The sequence below is a fragment of the Mus musculus genome, chromosome 2 (assembly GCF_000001635.26).
Source record: "Mus musculus strain C57BL/6J chromosome 2, GRCm38.p6 C57BL/6J".
NCBI classification, from domain to species: Eukaryota; Metazoa; Chordata; class Mammalia; order Rodentia; family Muridae; genus Mus; species Mus musculus.
This window is the reverse complement of record NC_000068.7, coordinates 33,748,446-33,764,726: the sequence shown is the minus strand read 5'-3', so window position 1 is coordinate 33,764,726 and position 16,281 is coordinate 33,748,446. Positions and strand designations below refer to the sequence as shown.

Genomic DNA, 16,281 nt, shown 5'->3' with positions numbered 1-16,281 from the left:
CACCCCTCAGGCGCTGCCATTCATAACACTCATGGCTCCTCCCACAGGCTCAGGCTGGCTCCACTGCACAGCTGCTGTTGTCCTTGCTGGGCTTTCATGGTACCGGCATCCCACCTCCCCCCCCCCCCCCCCCCCCCGATGCTATACCTTCCGTACTGTGCTATACCTTCACCCATAGCCTTTCCTGGGCTCTGGTCAGGGACTCTCACCTGCCACACGGTGCCAGGCCTCAGCTTCTCTTCCTGACTGCTTCAGACCTGAGGCCTCTGTTGCAGCTGAGACCTAGCCTCCACCAACAGGCTCTCCTGGGCTCTCGTGATGCCAAGTCTCCACTGTTCTCAATGGCCTCTTCATGCCTTGGAAGCCGCTATCACCGGAAATGATGCAGATGTGACCAAGCTCTGCTGCCAGCATGAGATGCAACCTTGGCCCCTCCGGCCCCAGAAGGTCCTGCCTCAGTGATGCTGTTCTCTTCTTAGTCACAGCTTATTCTTCAGCTCCACGTGACCAATATAATTGTACCAGCAAAGCAAAGACTCCACTGTAGTGGTTCTGGTCTCCTGTTAATCACAGCCAGTTCTTCAGCCCCCACTGACCAGGGCTGCAGGGTCTTCTTACTCATGGATAGCGTCCTGACTTCCCTCTGCACGTGCACAAGCCCGGCTCCAGCCCTGCTCCACTGTCTGTATTGTGTTTCCAAGACCCCACAAGAGCTCATTAAGCTTTTCACTTAATGGCTTTTCCAGCCCAGAGTTCCAATGCCTCTTCAGTCCTTCCAAAGACATGGTCAGATCTGTAGCAGCATACCCCACAACCCTGGTACCAATGGCTATCTTAGGGTTGGTACTGGTGTAATAAAACATCATGGCCTAAGCAACATGAGAGGAAAGGGTTTGTTTCGTCTTACGCTTGCATATCACAGTCCATGATTAAAGTCCATGATTCACAGTCCATGATTGAAGGAAGTCAGGCTGGAACCTGGAGGTGGGAGCTGAAGCAGAGGCTGTGAGGAGTGCTGCTTACTGGCTTGCTTCCCTTAGCTTGCTCAGCCTGCTTCCTTACAGCACCTAGGGCCATCTATCCAGGTATGGCCTCACCCACAGTGACCTGGGGCCTTTCTCATCAGTGATTAATTAAGAAAGTGCTCTACAAGAAAGGGGAAAACATGATCAGTATATACTGTATAAAATTATTTTTTCAGTAAAAAAGGAAATATTCATAGACTTGCCTACAGACCATCTGATGGAGGCATTGTTCCATTGTAGGTCCTTCTTCACCTTGACATTCTAATGTGTGTCAAGTTGACCAAAGACTAGCCAGGCTAGTCCCCCAGGTGGTTCTCCTGTCTGGTTATCCTGGCTAGACTGGATAGTTGGGAATGAGCCATCTTCAAGGCTGAGACTATCCCCAGTCTCTCCAGCCCACAAGCCTTTGTATGACTCTTCTAACAGCCATTTGGGAGGAAGACGAGGCACCTTGGAAGCTGGCTGTAGGTCTCTGCCCCATATTCCTATGAAGCTGTTTTTAAAAAGTCCGAGTTAGAGCTTTGCCTTCTAATGGCAAGTTCCACAGCTAAGGGAAAAGATGCAGAACACTTACGCTATGGTTCTGGGTTAACTAGCATACACGTGTGTGCATGAGCAAGCTTGCACATGCGCGTGCACACACACACACACACACATATATTTCTTTACACATGAAGACACATATAAATGCACAGAAAACAGCGAAGGGCCCAAGGCCTTTGCAGACCCCTGCCTTGGGGTTGGGGCTAGGAACTTCAGGATATTTTAGCTTAGCTGGTCTTTAGGAATGGATACCTTAGAAAACAGATTCATATATTGAGACATTCAAAAAAGTACAATTTAAAATTGTTTGTGCTGGTGTTAAAATGAAAAGGGGCCCTGGAAGGGAAGGTGCATCTCTCCTCCTCGGGTGTCTGTCTACGGGAAGCGGGTGTGTGGCGCAGGGCCTGTCCAGTGGCCACCCAGCTTGACTCCAGTAACAGTGACATGGCTAGAGGAGACCCACACACACAGAGAACTGGGGAACAGGCCTCCCTGGGCCCAGATTCTGCTCTTCTTTCTGCACAATCTGGCTCCCTGCTTCATCTCCAGCTCACCAACAGACTTCAGAATTCCATCTTGGAGCAGCAAGTGTGAGCACAGCCCCCAGGAGCCCCCTCCTGACCACGGAGGCCCCCTGTTACTCCCATGGACGTGATCCTGAGACAACTGTCTTCACCTTAAGCCAAGTGCAAGTGGTTTTGGAGTGAAGCCATGACAGAGTTAATAAAGTTAAAAGGCTTTCCCTGTGGAGGAGCGTAGCCGTTCTAGCCAGGTTTCTAGTCCCTTCTGGGTGTAGGACATGCCCTCCTGCCCTTCCTGGGCTCAGAGCTCTCTAAGAACCTCCCTCACCTAACCAGGTGTCTGTCTGCATTAGAGGAGTGGCTGCTCAAAGCAGGGGCCTGAGGCCTCTTGGTACTTGAGATGTGGAACATGGGGTACTCGGACGTAGAAAGGAATTGCCCCTCAATTAAAGTGACAGTGTCAAACATTTTGCGTGGAGATGGGATCTAGAGATGATTGTGTACATGTGAGGTCCAGATGGCCTGTGCTTAACAGAACCAGAGGCTCCTGTAGTTTAACCTCCGACTTCTTTACAGTAGTTTTGGTTTTGTTTCTGCTTCTGTCTACGGTGCTAGGGTGGAAGTCAGAGCCTTGCACATGCTTGAGCAAGCCCTGCATCGCTGAGCAGTCCTTCCAGCCCTTTAGGGCTCTTTTCCAAGGCACATCAAACAGCTGAATTCATTTGAGGTAGGGAATATCTCTAGTTCTTGTCTTCTTGAAGGAAAGAAGTCAGTCAAAACACAGATATTTTAAGCAGAAGTTCATTTAGCAGAGCAAAGCCAACAGTCAGACACAGTGTGAACTGCCCCCAACATGGAATATAGCCTAGTGCATTCTATGATATGGATTTAAGGTTTTAGAAATATTTATGAGGTGGCATATTCATGAGGTGATAGTGACCCTTTTCCTTCACAACTCATGATGGACCAGATTTTTCTTTCATGGCATTTCTTCCCATGATCCTCTAGGAAAGCCCATGGGACCAGACTTGAGGTCAAAACCACAATGCACATGGTATTTTAATGGTGCCAGGTCTCTCGAGCATACAGACCCTTCATTAGTGCCTGTGGAGGACATAGCACAATCCTAGCTACAGCTTTGAAGATATTCCACCACAACAGCGTTCTGTTGGCTGGGAGACTCAGCCTTGGTTTTCTTCAGTCACCTCACATCTAACTCTTTACCTACATGGCACTAGACTGCACCAGGACCTCCATTCCAGATCAGGCTTCATCTGACACTCAGAGAGGACAGATGCCAAGAAGGACAGTGTTGGGTACCCTGTGAGTCACACAAGAAAAGGCACTGTACCCGTGCCTTTGGGTTAGGACCCGTGGGGCAGATGGTTTAACGTGGGTGCCTAGAGCCTGTGGGGGGCCTTTCCTCTGCAGCAGTAAGATTACCTACCACCCCTAGCCAACTGAGAAGTTGTTTTTAGCTCATTGCAACTTGAGTAGCCCAAACATTATCTTTTTCTTTTACAGTTGAAAGAAAGGCTCAGACAGGTCAGCCTCTGTCCTGATCATAGCAGTTGTGAGGCAGGAGTTTGTGACCTGAACTCATTCCCCGAAAAACCAGGCACTGCTTTATATCTGCATGAGTGGATGCAGTAAGTCTGCCATGCTCAGCTCATTCATGTGTACTGTCTCACATGCCTGCCCAGCATTGCAGATGGGGGGCTTATGTATCCTGGGGCAGATGAAACTCTGACTCAGGGCTGGGTGACTTACCAAGGCCACATGGCTAACAAGCTGGCACCGCGGCATGTGCAGCTGACTCCTGCGCCCACACTCCTTCCTCCGTCCTCTTGTGCGTGGGGCTCCGGAGTCTCCGGCTGTGGCTGATAAATTGCTCCTTTTGGCTTATGAATAACATGGCAAAACAAATTGCTTTGGGGACCTAGAAGGAAGTCGTTGGCCTTGTGTAAACGCAATTGGAGTGTCACGGAGCAGACAGCTCCGGAGGCGTCTACAAACATCTTCCAAAGATATCCCCAAAGTGAGTCACCCAGAAAGCAGGATGCCCCGTGTTTTGGTTTGCAAATGAGTTTTGAGAAATGCCCTTGAGAAATTGGGTGGTTGGCACCTTTCCCATCCCAAATTGCAAAGGACTTTGGAAACACCACAGGAGAGGAGAGAAAGGGGTGGGGTACTGGCTACTTACTGTACTTACTGATCCAAGCCCCAAGCAGGTACACAAGATTAAAGGCTTCCCACCACTGCACTGCATTTAAATTTCACTCTGGCAATGACTACCTGCCAGTAGGCCAGTTCACCATCCCTTCTGAGGGTACCTGGGCTCACCTGACACAGTGACCGTTAGCAGCTAATAAGTGCTGGGAACAGGATCTTGTTTTAAAGCTTACATTTTCACAACTCTATTTTATGACCCTCTGTCAAGCATGCTAAGATGCAATCCTTCCTTGTCTCTTCTGCTTGTGGAGATGTCAAGGAGGCAAACCCCGAGGCATGATGGGGCATCAAAGGAGGCTTCAGGTTGCTTTGGAAAGTGAAAGGGTAGTTTCCACACGGAGGGAAGGAGCAGGACCTGGGGTGGGGTGATGGGGGGTGATGTCCAAGCAGATAGAGCCTGTGAATTGAAAAGCTCCCCCAAGAGCAGCGAAGACAGGATCTGGGTCAGCTGAAGAAAGGGAGAAGATAAAGCCCTAGACCAGCTTCACAGCCTCTTTCCAGCGCGGGTGGGGCATGCGGCGGATCACAGCTTTATTTGTTTAAACCTTGAGATCTGTAAGCATTCACAGTCCTCTTGACTTGTGCTGCCTGGTTGTAAGAAGCACAGTTGAACGAGCTCATTGTTTGGGGGCTTCTTTCTTTAATGTATTTTACAAACACTCGCGGTGACAGGCCTGACATGCAGATTTCTATGTACTCGCTCTTCAGTCTGGGATTACAGCATTAATAACACAGTTCCGTGCTTCATGCCATTTTTAAGCATGATCGTTATGATAAAGGGCATATACTTAATTACAGGCCTGCTTAATTACAGCTCTGTTGAAGCTCGTTTGTTTAGGAGAATGCTAATTGTGCTACAGAGCCCGCGGCACATCCTCACTTTCAGCTGCTCCTTGTTGCTCCAGTCCATGGATCAGCGTTGGTTAAAACTGCCACCATCTTTTGCTTTAAGTAAAAAGACGAAAGCAGCAGCCATACACTGAAGGGACACAGTTTCTAGTCAGATATTGGAAGCCACCATACCAGGGAGATCTCCCCATGTGCCAGACCCCTGCTTGTTGTCAAATGTCATGTCTGTTGATGTACAGGAGACTTCATGAACTACTGTAGTATGCCCATTTTATAGACAGGCTCAGAGGTGTGGTAGCCCTGGCATGGACAGCCTCCATCTACTGAATTGTGAAGGGACCAAGAAGGGAGCTCGCTTCTGAGCTCCCAGCCCATCCTTTTACCACAGGCCAGGCTATGAGCCTGAACCCAGCTCCTTCGTGCCCCAGAACTTGGTGCCTGACTTGAGTGAATAGAGGCTGCAGTTGGGAAGGTTGAGCCGAATGGAGCAAGTCTGCTCCTTTGTACTAGGAAGGAACATGGGCTTCCTTCCTTCCTTCTCTTTTGTGGAAGAGACCTTGGTAGGACCGTGGGCCTTCCACCTTTCTTCTCTTCTTTGCCTTTGTAAAGTCACCCTGGGAGCCCTACCTGAGGAAAGGCCAATGCCTGTTCGTGTCATTCCTGATTCTGCAGCATGACTGTGCACGGGTCAGGCAGGATCCAGGAGAGAAGCCATGCCCTAACTCTTGCTGATTGGAGGGTGCGGTGACCCTGCAAGCCGTGTCCACCAGCAGTGTGTGGCCCTGAAGGAGGGTCAGTGAGAGCCTGGCAGCTAGGGCAGCCATCACACATCACATCAGCTTAGAACAGTGGTAAGAGAAACATACAGCCCAGACTGGGGAAGGGGAGAGGCAGTGGGGGACAGGGCTCCCCAGAAGAGGGAGGACAGAGATGATTTATGAGCAGTCTTGGGGATCACATGAAAAATGGGTGCCATCCTTTTAAGGATTATGCTTGCCAAACCTCTGAATAGTTTCATATATGGAAGGCCATCCAGCTAAGGCTCCTAGGAGTGGATGCTGTTGAATCAGAAGGCACCTTATCTCCTACAGCTAAACGCTGCAATGCAGAGTCCCTACCCAGTCTCCCAGCAAGCAAACAGCTCTGCTTGTTGGCTCTGCCCTGTGCATCTGCCTAAGAGGACAGTGGGGTCCCCTGAACTATGATCGGTCTGGGCAGCCCTTCACCCTATAGCTGCAGCTTCCTAGCAGATATGAGCCTTCACCCACCTCAGGCCTTCTCTTATCTAGGCAGGAGCCCACTCTGCCTGTTTCCCATGTCTCAAATGCAGGGCTGGCTTGCTAGGCAGGGTCCCACCTCCTGGAGCAGCCGACCTGACTCCGCCTCTCCATTTCCTTTTGGGGTTAGTTTAGGGTCCCATGATGTCCTCCCTCTCTTCAAGGCTCTCAGGATGATCATAAAAGAATACCATGCTAGCACGAGGTGTCACTCTCAAGCTCGGAGCAGACCAAGTGGACCCAGATTCTGTGGCCATGCTGTGGCACTGTGGCCTTGAGAGGGGCTCCTGTCATGCTCAGTAGTCAAATCACCGTGATGCGTCCAGTAAGCAGTGATGCAGTAAGCCAGTTCCCTGTTGCTACTCTGCACGTTTTCCATTCGTCCTGCTCAGCTGGACCTAAACCTCAAGGTGTTGACAGACCCTGGTAAATCCCATGCTCTGGTGTAGCCCAAACGCCAGCATTCTGAGCCCTTCACTGTTAGCCAACTAGCAAGCATTCACTAAGTTCCCACTGACACTTCACTTAAACGCCCATGTGTTTCTTTTCCAACATTGGGTGGTGTCCTGATCCACTCCACAGCAGTTGCTTAATCCGCTTCTCTAGTGCCTAGGCTATGTCACATGGAAGGGGGCTATGCCACTTGTGGAAGCCTGCTGACAACTTTGTGTGTCATTTCCCTCCTCCTGCCTTCATGCCATTGTGGGGCTCAAACTCACGTTGTAGAATTTGTGCAGCAAGCACCTTTACCCACTGAGCCCCATCTCAGTAACCCCTACTAGACTTTTTAAAAAGATTTATCTATTTTGTGTGTATGAGCGTTTTGCCTACATGCCTGTCTTTGAACCACATACATACAGTATTCATGGAAGCCAGAAGAGGGTGTCCATCCTCTGGAACTGGAGTTAAAGGTGGTTGTGAGCTATCTGGGAATGGAACACATTGTCCTCTGCAGGAGAAGCCAGTGCTCTTAACCACTGAGCCATCTCTCCATTCCCCCTGCCCCTCAACACACACACACACTCACACTCACTAGATTTTTATAATGGAATTTGGTCAGTTTGTATGGCCTGGGGGGTCACATCTGCTTCAGGGTGCCCTGTGCTGTTAGGAGCTCTGTGCTGTTCTTGAGCCTCTCCCCTGTAGCAGATGGGCTAAGATGTAGTGTCCTGTAGTGCATGCGAGCTGTGTGTGACTGCCCAGCCTCCTATTGTAAGTCCCCACCTCAGTCACTTTACCAAATGCCTCCTTGCAGTCAGGTCCGGGCACAAGGGGCTTACATCTCTGCCACCAGCATCCTGGTGGCCACCATCGTGCGGCCTTACGTTTCTTACAACATGAAACACTCTCCCCTCCGACAGCCAGTAGGCTGCAGAGCTCCCTTAAGGCTGCGGGTGAGGACTTCACTATAGAAGTTGGTACAGAGAAGCTCCGTTTGCTCTGCACAGGGGCAGGAGCAGTAATCTGCATGCTCCCTTACCCATGTGTAGGTGAAATTCTGTTGTCCTTGTCCAAGTCTCATAAGTCAAGGCTTCTAAGTTACTCCTTCCTCCCTGATTGACCTCGGGAGGCTCCAAACTCTGGAGCTCTGCTTGGCCATCTCAAAAAACGATCAGAAGTGGCACGGGGCCCTGCAAGCATCTGAGGCCATAGCACGCAAATGCTGTGTGGAGTGAACAGAAGCTTAGAGCTTACATTGGATGGTTGGTGGCAGGCTGGTATGGCCTCTCTCTGCATGTTGATGGGACTTGCCTGCCTCCCTCTCTGACAAGCTTGTGGCTTTCCAAGGATTCTTCATTGGTGGGACTATGTGTGTTGTGGCAGATTCTCAGGTGGTGCTAGGATGTCACAACGTGGGCCCTCCTTCCTGTGTTAATATCACAAACCTGTGACATTAGCCTTCTCTTCTGGGTTCTAGGGCCCAGCTGCAGTGGGAGATGGCCCCTGCCACAGGTGTTTGTTGAGCATGGAAAGCTCACACAGGAAGTAGCCCATAGAGAGAGGGCCCAGAGTGCAGGCCGGCCCTCTTCCCTGTGGTCATTATGGACACAGCCTAACATACATGTATAGCCCATCACAGCAGACACTGGACCGGGTTTCATCCCTTCCTCCCGCGTTCTTTTTTCTACTTCTACTTTTCCTCTTCCCCAGCCCTGAAAGCTGGCCCCAGTGTTTGAATACCAGGGAAGCCTTCATTTTAGGAAACATTTGGGGGTGGGGTGCACAATGTCCACTCCAAAATCACAGTCTACAACAAACCACCCTCTTACTGCAGGCTGCAGGTCCCTGCACTAAGGGCCAGATCTGGACACTGAGTTTTGCCTCAGCTCAGTCAGCAGCCGGGTTCTCTGTTCACGGGTGACACTGTGAGGGCCTGCACCACATGTTCCTCCTCTGTGGCAATACTGCCACCAGTTTGGCGGTGGAGATCTAGACACAGATGGATTGCAAGGCACATGGTACATACAGGAAGGAAGTGGCTTCCCAGGCCCCGCACTTCTCTCACACAGGCTGCTTGGTCCACATCCTTCCTCATGTCCTATGGAAACTAAGCACAGGGGCAAGTCTTAATTCAGCCCTGAAGCCATGACAAAGAATCAGTGACTGTGAGCACGTGTTGTAGTCCCCCCCCCCCCGCCCCTCCCACATACACACTGAGCTCACTCTTCCAGGCCTGGGCACATTCCCTGCAGACTCAGAGCACACACCTCCCTGCCATTAGCCAAACGTCTTTTATACATGACTTCAGATGCTCACTGCAAGTCCAGGCCAGGACTCAGGCCTAGCCATCTGACCACCGAACTACTTGTCTTTCCATGGAGGCCAATGAGCACCCAACACCACCCAGGGGATCTGTGGCTTGGCCAAGAAAATGAACAAAAACATGCCTCTGCCAGCTTCCTCCCACTCACGCACCACTTCTTCCTGCTGTCATCATTTATGATATAGGTCAGACTCCCGGCCCAGGGTAGGAAAGGGCTTCCACACCAGCCCTGGGCATACCCTGACTGACTGCCTATACTCAGAGGAGTCGTGCAGACATCTGCATCTCTGGGTCGGATGTAGTCACTGAGAACAGGGGACACCCTGTCCTGTCCCACTCTAGCTCCCAGCCACGTGCCCTGGGTAGCAGCTGCCTCCAGCCAGATGCTCACTGGTCCTCTGTACTTGCATCTAAGAGTCTTGGACAGCAACCATGTCTTGAGTGCCTTCCTCTCCTCTCTTCTCTTGCAGCAATGGATGGTGTGCCTTTTATGATTTCAGAGAAGTTTTCCTGCATTCCAGAAAGTGTAAGTTTTATGTATGACCCCCTCCTCCTCTCCCACCCCAACCTGAAATCCTGTAGCTTCCGTGTACATGAGCTACGCTTAGCTATGTCTAGCTGGCCCGCCGGCTGGCTGAGACTGGGTCTCACAATGCAGCCCTGCTGGCCTAGCTTTGTGCACCAAGCCAGCCTTGTCCTTGCAGAGATGCATCTGCCTCTGCCTCCTGAGAGCTAAGATTAAAACATGCACTGCCCAGGCTTAATGGGTTTTCTTGAGACATAGAGCTCTGGCTGGTCTGGCACTCACTATACAGATCAGGCTGTCACTGGACTCAGAGATCTCCTCCCTAGTGCTGTGCCACCACATGTGGCCTTGATTTTTCTTCATGGTGATGGAGTTGGCCGTAGTTCCCACTGTCATTGCTGTATTCTGTGTGCACACTGCATGCTCCACTATGGCACGGAGGGCCAATGCCTCTGCCTATACTTTGCCCACATTGAGCCCTAAGCCCTCCTGAATGGTAGAGGGTTGGGTAAGCCAGCCAAGAGCAGAGGCCAGTAGCCAGACCATGAGCAGTGCCAGCCACAGCCAGGGCCCTGTCCTGAGCAACATCCCCTCCTGGAGTCACACCTCCGATAGTGCCTGGTCCTCAGGACACCCTTCACCCCTCTCTCAGCTATGCAAGCCTGAGGTGTGCTGGGTCACTAAACTTGTTTCTGGCTTTTATCCTTCCTGCAGAAGATTGCTTTGAGGCATCACTAAACACCACGGCCCTAGTTTGGCCCAGCTAAAGACCCCTTCAGTGTTTTTCTTGGACCCAGTTTAAAACCACCCGGCTGGCGATCCAACCTGCTCTGTTGTTTCCATTTTTATGAAATATAATAGGCCTCCTCTGAACCCTTCTGGTAAGCGCTTAATCTTGAAAAATGCTCCTGACGTGACACAGGAAGCCTGAGGAACTTCAGCGGAGCCACTTGGCTGTGTTGCCATGGAGACGCTGGCACTCTCCCCCATGCTCCCTGGGAGAGGCTGCTCTGCCCTGCTCACCAGCTCCAGTTGAGAAAGTTTAGTGGAATAGTTAGAGCCTAATGATGCAACAGCTGGACCTCTGCTGGCTCCTGGGCCAGGCGGGCAGGCAGCCCCGTCCTCACACCACGCAGGCTGGCGTCTCCAGCACAGCCAAACTGTTTTGTGGCTACTGGTAGCACAGCCCCAGGAGCTCAGGGTCTAATTTGGTGGCCCTGTCCCAAGTTCGCCCTCACAAATATGTTGCTGCCAATTCAGCGGAGCACTCAAGGCCCCGGATGCAGGCCAAGCTCAGCGTTAAGCTCTTCCAAGCACTTCTCTGCTTAATCCCCCTGCAGCCAGGCCAGAAGGGCCTGCCCAGGCCACTTTAACAGGCTTTTAAAGTAAAGGTGACGGGGTGTCCAGATGCCTCAGCACGTAAAAGGCCTGTGGCACAAGTCCAATCACTGGAATTCGGTCCCAGGGATTCACAGAAAAAGACCGGATACAGTGGCATTCGTGTGTAACCCTAGCACCCCTAAGAGATGGGAGCCATAGCCTGTCGGCCTGGAGTGCAAAGCATAGCAGAAATGAGAGAAACCTGCCTCAACAAGGTGGAAAGAGACCCAGCTCCTGAAAGCCGCCCTCACACTCACATACTCTCTATAGATATCTAACTGAATAGGTAGGTAGGCAAGCAGGCAGGCAAGCAGACAGGCAGGCTGACAGACAGACAAGATTGACCCATCCCGTACCATGAGGCAGCCAGTTTGGACTCCAGAGCCACCCTCCAGCCTCCCCCGCGCCCCCCCCCCCAGGACCCCCTGGCCCTGTGCAGACACCAGCCCTATCCCCACCACAGCACTTTGACCACAGCTCCTGGGTTCTGTGGGGCTCTCAGGCTTTCCCTGCTGGCGAGGCTGCAGAAAGCCTGGCTTTTGCTACTCCTAGGAAATACAGAGCTGGTGTACTCGGAAGGAGCCTGCAGCTTCACCGACAGGGAGGCTCGTGTGTCTCACAGGCTTCTCCGGACCTCCAACTGACCTTCTTGGCCTGTATATTCGCCAAGAAATGTCCCACTGTCCATCGGATTCAGAGCCCCATTAATATGCAAAACTGCCCCATTCGCCCCTTTGACCTGATGGACAGGGATCCCCTTCTCCATCACTGCCAAAGATCTGAAGTCCACCTGACGCTTCCCTGTATACTGCAGACCCCGGGAACTCCTTAGACCTGACACTGTTCTATAGAGACAGCAGTCAAGGTGGCTGCTGATTTAGGCACTTCCAGCCCCATACTCCATCACAAAAGCAGAAATCTCACTCACTTTCTCCTTTTGTAGCAGAAGAAAGGATGAAGTAATTGGCCACAGGCACACCTTCCAGGAGGCCATGACCCCCTCCCCACCCCAGGCTGGCCCCTCAATGCTGTGGATATGTGGCAAAGCAGTCTTAGCATACAAAGATTTATCCTACCATGGTCTTTGTGGTTCCTCCTTGGACCCATAATAACTGAACATCACAATAGCAGCCCTGTGGGAGGGGGTGGGAATGTAAGACGGCTAGGACATCACAAGTGTCATAAAAGCAAGGGGGGCATTCTCCAGCCATTAAAAAGGGCAACTTGCTCTGTATTTTCAGATGCAGCCCTTTGATCTCTTGGGAATCACCATCAAGTCTCTGGCAGAAATTGAAAAGGAGGTAAGCATGATGGATTCGGGGCTCTGCTCACTCCTCTAGGGTCCCTGTCTGTCCATCGGGGCTCTGTTCTAGAAAAGATGGGTGCAAGAGCCCTTCTGAGGGAAAAACTCTGAGTCACGTTGCATGCACTATGCACTTGACATAGACTATGACTAGTGCCTTCTCTGTCTCATCATTTGCCACCAGGACCGTCTCAGAGATTTAGTCAAACCTCTTTATGATCCAGAAGTGTATCCTAGATCCCCCATACTTAGCCAGACCCCCATGTGACCGGCTGATTTGATGGCATCTGGGCATCATAAGAAAGACACCAGGATCAGGTGCCTGAGACGGCGGGTCTCATGGGGGTCTCACTGGGCCTGCTCAGAGGCCAGCACCAGTCTGCACATCCTCTCGGTGCAGGGAAGATTGCCACAGTCACGTGCTGCCACCACAGCTCCTCAGAGAGGAACATTTGTCTCAAAGATGGAAATGGCAGAACCATTTCAATATCCGTGGTTCCTTGGGGTTTTCTCGTATGTACCCAGCCAGCAGAAGCAGGCTGCATTATTGAAAGATGGCTGGAATCAAGGAAAATTGAATCAATGCAGTACAACAAATTTCTAAACCTGTCAAAGCAAAAACAAGACGAAAACCTCCTCCTTTGTCTTTGATTCTCCGTAAATCATAAAAACCTGATTGTCACCTACAGTTTTGTTTGTTTGCTTGCTGGCAACAGTGGAAATGGCTGGCCACGATGCTAGAAATTTAGTGTGCAGAATTTCCCATCTACCCTTAAAATGGTTCTGCAGTCCATCTGCTCAAGAAGAGCATTCCAGGAACCCAGCAGACCTCCTCTAGGGAGGAAGCCCGTGGGACCAGGGAAGGCTTTAATAGAGTGGCCTTCTCCAGGTGCAGAGGTAGATAGAGCAGGGTCACGTAGACAGGCATTGGAGCAGCCTGGCTGCCCAACCCAGGCAGCTACCCCAGTCTGTGCTGGGGTAATGGAGGAAGCCATCTCAAAGGTACCAGCCGGTGCCGTGTGGACAGGTGGGAAGCTCTGGAGGCAGCAGGTACCCACCACTGCTGTGCACTCTGCAGGCTCAGACCCTGCTACAAAGGGGGCATCAGTATCCCTCCCCTGCTGTCCACCCCTGCTCTTGCCACCTTGGCCCTTGGCAGCAGCATCTTTTTCTTAAGCACTTACTGGAGACACAACCCTAGAATTTGGGGCTGTCTTGTTCTCACCCGTGTGACCAAGTGACCTTTTTTCTCTTTTGTATGAGGCAAGATTAGGGCCTAGTCCTATCCTATGGCTGGAAGTCCCTCAAAGGGAGCCTCTCCAGGTGGATAGAAATAGTGCGACTCGAAGGCCCGTCCAACTGGGTTCTGGGTTATGTGAGTACATAAACCTCATTGTCAGGCCGGGGCATCTGATGCCAACACCAAATCTTCTCCCTCTACTCCATGGGCTGGCCCCTAGCCAAGCATGTCCGTATGGTGTATTTTCTTCACCTCAGCACTCTGAGTTGGGGTGTGGCTTCTTAGACTACCATCAGGTGCTGGGGACAGCGCTGGATGGAGCTCCTGGGCTTGATCCCAACCCTTCTCTGGGCTTTTCTGAGCCTTCTCTGTCAGGTGGCATAGGAATGGGAATGCCAGCAGGGCTCTGCTGAGACGGCTGGGTTTGTAGCAGGGCCTGAGCCTGCAGAGTGCACAGCATCGCCCGTCCCCACCATCCACCTCTTCCTAGTGCTGGGGCAGGAGGCAGTGTCCACCCGTCCAGGTCTGCAGCTGAGGGACGCCATCGGAGTTGTCAGAGCCTTGTTGTTTCTCACTGTTAGTCGTGGTAAGGAGGCCTGCCTGCATTTGCTGCTGAGTTACACTAAAGGTGCTTTATGGAGGATGAGGGAAGGTGGAGGAGCATCATCCCTTAGAGCAAGTGTCCCCGGCTGGCATGGTGCTGCCAGGGTCAGACATTTGTTTCTCTCTTTCATTCCCTGGGGGCCTGGCTGCCTTGGTGAAGAGGCCCAGGGCCTGTTAGCTGTGTTCTGCTTGCTGTTTGTGTTACACTTGTCAAACCACGGCCCCCAAACTAAACAGAAAGAATCCTTAAGGCAAGGGATTACCTCTAAATTTTTATCTACTTATTTGTTTTATGGCAGTGGGCACCTGACACAGTGTGTGGGGTCAGAAGACAACTTGCTTAAGTCTGTCGTCTCCCTCCATCATGTGAGCTCCAGGGATAGAAGTCAGGTTTTCACACTTGGCGACAAGCCTCTTTCCCCAGTGAGCCATCTCACTGGCCCAAATAACCACCTGTGAATTTGGGGCACAGGCTAAAGACCTGAGCATCTCCTAAGATCCTGCCCCTGGCTCCGTCCCACAGTGGGGAGCAAAGTGTCCAGCCACCCTGCAAAGGAGCCTGTACTGAGAGTGAATGAACAACAGAGTCCCTGGCCCTGGCTAAACTGTCAGCAGGTGGCTCATGGGAAAACACAAAGAGCAAAAGGGGCCTGATAGGCCTATTCCCTGCTGCCTGCCTCCTGGGCACAGCTGGAGGGCAGCTAGTCAGTCTGTCCATCCAACATTAGGCTGAGTATCTTAATCATTGTTGTATTGCTATGAAGAGACACCATGACCAAGGCAACTTATAGAAGAAAGCATTCATAGAAGGCTGACTTACGTTTCTGAGGGTCAGTCCAACATCACGTGTTCAACATCACGGCAGGAAGCATGGTGGCAGGCAGGCAGGGGGGCCTGGCACTGGAGCAGTAGCTGAGCGCGCCATCTGATCCATAATCTCATGGCAGAGTAAAACCCAAGCCTACCCCCAGTGACACACCTCCTCTAACAAGGCCACGCCTCCTCATCCTTCCCAAACTCTCCACCAACTAGGGACCAAGCATTCAAATTTGCAATTTTATTCCAACCACTTCACGGAGCATGCGCTCCTAACACGCCGCCTAGCCATGGGGATTTTCTGATGCTCAGTCCAGCCCCGTCTGCCACCCACCTTCCCCAGCAGGTCTGCCATGGAGGCGCTGTCCTGTCAGCCCAAGAATGGTTAGAAATGGCCTCAGACAAATGGCTGCACCAAAAGTTCATGCCAGCTGCCAGCAAGGACACCTGCCTGGTGCAGGTGCCACCATAGTCTGAACATACACCGAGTCCCCTGGTGCTGCACAGGCAATGTACACGTTCAAGGAAGAGTGCAAGGTTCATCCCCGTAGGCAGGGAACACAAAGGAAACAGCATGCCTAACTGGCAGCATGACCAGCCAATCAGCACTCAGACTCCAAGTTCCACACGTTCCCTTGTGGATATGGTAGAGGTGACATGGTGTCATGGAGGGGACACTGCAGAATCTGCATGTCTGTGGTCAGGTACCATGTGTTGATGGTTTAGATTACATGATGCTTTTATAGGCAGGACACAGGTGTGCAGTGAACATGTCTGTGGTCAAGTACCATGTGTCGATCTAAGTGATATGGTATCATGGACAGGATGCAGGTGCCCAGTCTGCCTCTGTTAGATGCCACACCTACCTATGGTTGTTTTGTGGTTTGAGTCAGGGTCTCAGTATATAACTCTAGCTTGTCTTGAACTCACAGAGGGCTGTGCAGGCCCTGTGTGTGGAGGCCAGACAAGGATGCCGGCAGGTGGCTCCAGGGTCCTCCTCTCTCAGCTTCCCAGTTCATTCTTCTGAGCCAGGGTCTCTCTGAGCCTAAAGCTTGTTAGAAGCCAGCAGGAATCCAGTGATCATCTCATTTCTGCATCCATGCCCAGACCTCAGAGCTGGGGAGTCCCTTTGCCCCCCCCCAACCCCAGCTGGAGTGCAGGCCCCACGGGACAGTGCCCCATAGCATAGTGTCACTATTGGG

General features: G+C 51.7%; 1 protein-coding gene and 1 long non-coding RNA gene across 9 annotated transcripts in view; one reads left to right on the top strand and one right to left on the bottom strand.

Moving 5' to 3' along the window:
* The window catches only part of Mvb12b (multivesicular body subunit 12B), a 157,994-nt gene that overhangs the window by 123,220 nt on the left and 18,493 nt on the right, over nucleotides 1–16,281 (top strand). For 4 of the 6 annotated variants that reach the window (XM_030252116.1, XM_006498373.1, XM_030252115.1 and 1 more), the window contains 2 exons: nucleotides 9,682–9,737; nucleotides 12,359–12,418. The exons of 1 other annotated variant lie outside the window; for it this stretch is intronic. In XM_030252116.1, the coding sequence (XP_030107976.1) occupies nucleotides 9,682–9,737; nucleotides 12,359–12,418 (116 nt within the window). Of the gene's footprint in view, nucleotides 1–299; nucleotides 883–9,681; nucleotides 9,738–12,358; nucleotides 12,419–16,281 lie in introns of those variants that run through there. One more of the 6 variants, XM_011239194.2, reaches the window with a different exon arrangement.
* Nucleotides 946–16,281, bottom strand: part of Gm52507 — a 30,300-nt gene continuing 14,964 nt past the window's right edge. For 2 of the 3 annotated variants that reach the window (XR_003953788.1, XR_003953789.1), the window contains exons 3-4: nucleotides 3,860–4,028; nucleotides 946–1,146 (exon numbers count right to left, since the gene is read on the bottom strand). This is a non-coding gene — a long non-coding RNA (predicted gene, 52507). Of the gene's footprint in view, nucleotides 1,147–1,217; nucleotides 1,519–3,859; nucleotides 4,029–16,281 lie in introns of those variants that run through there. The other variant, XR_003953790.1, reaches the window with a different exon arrangement.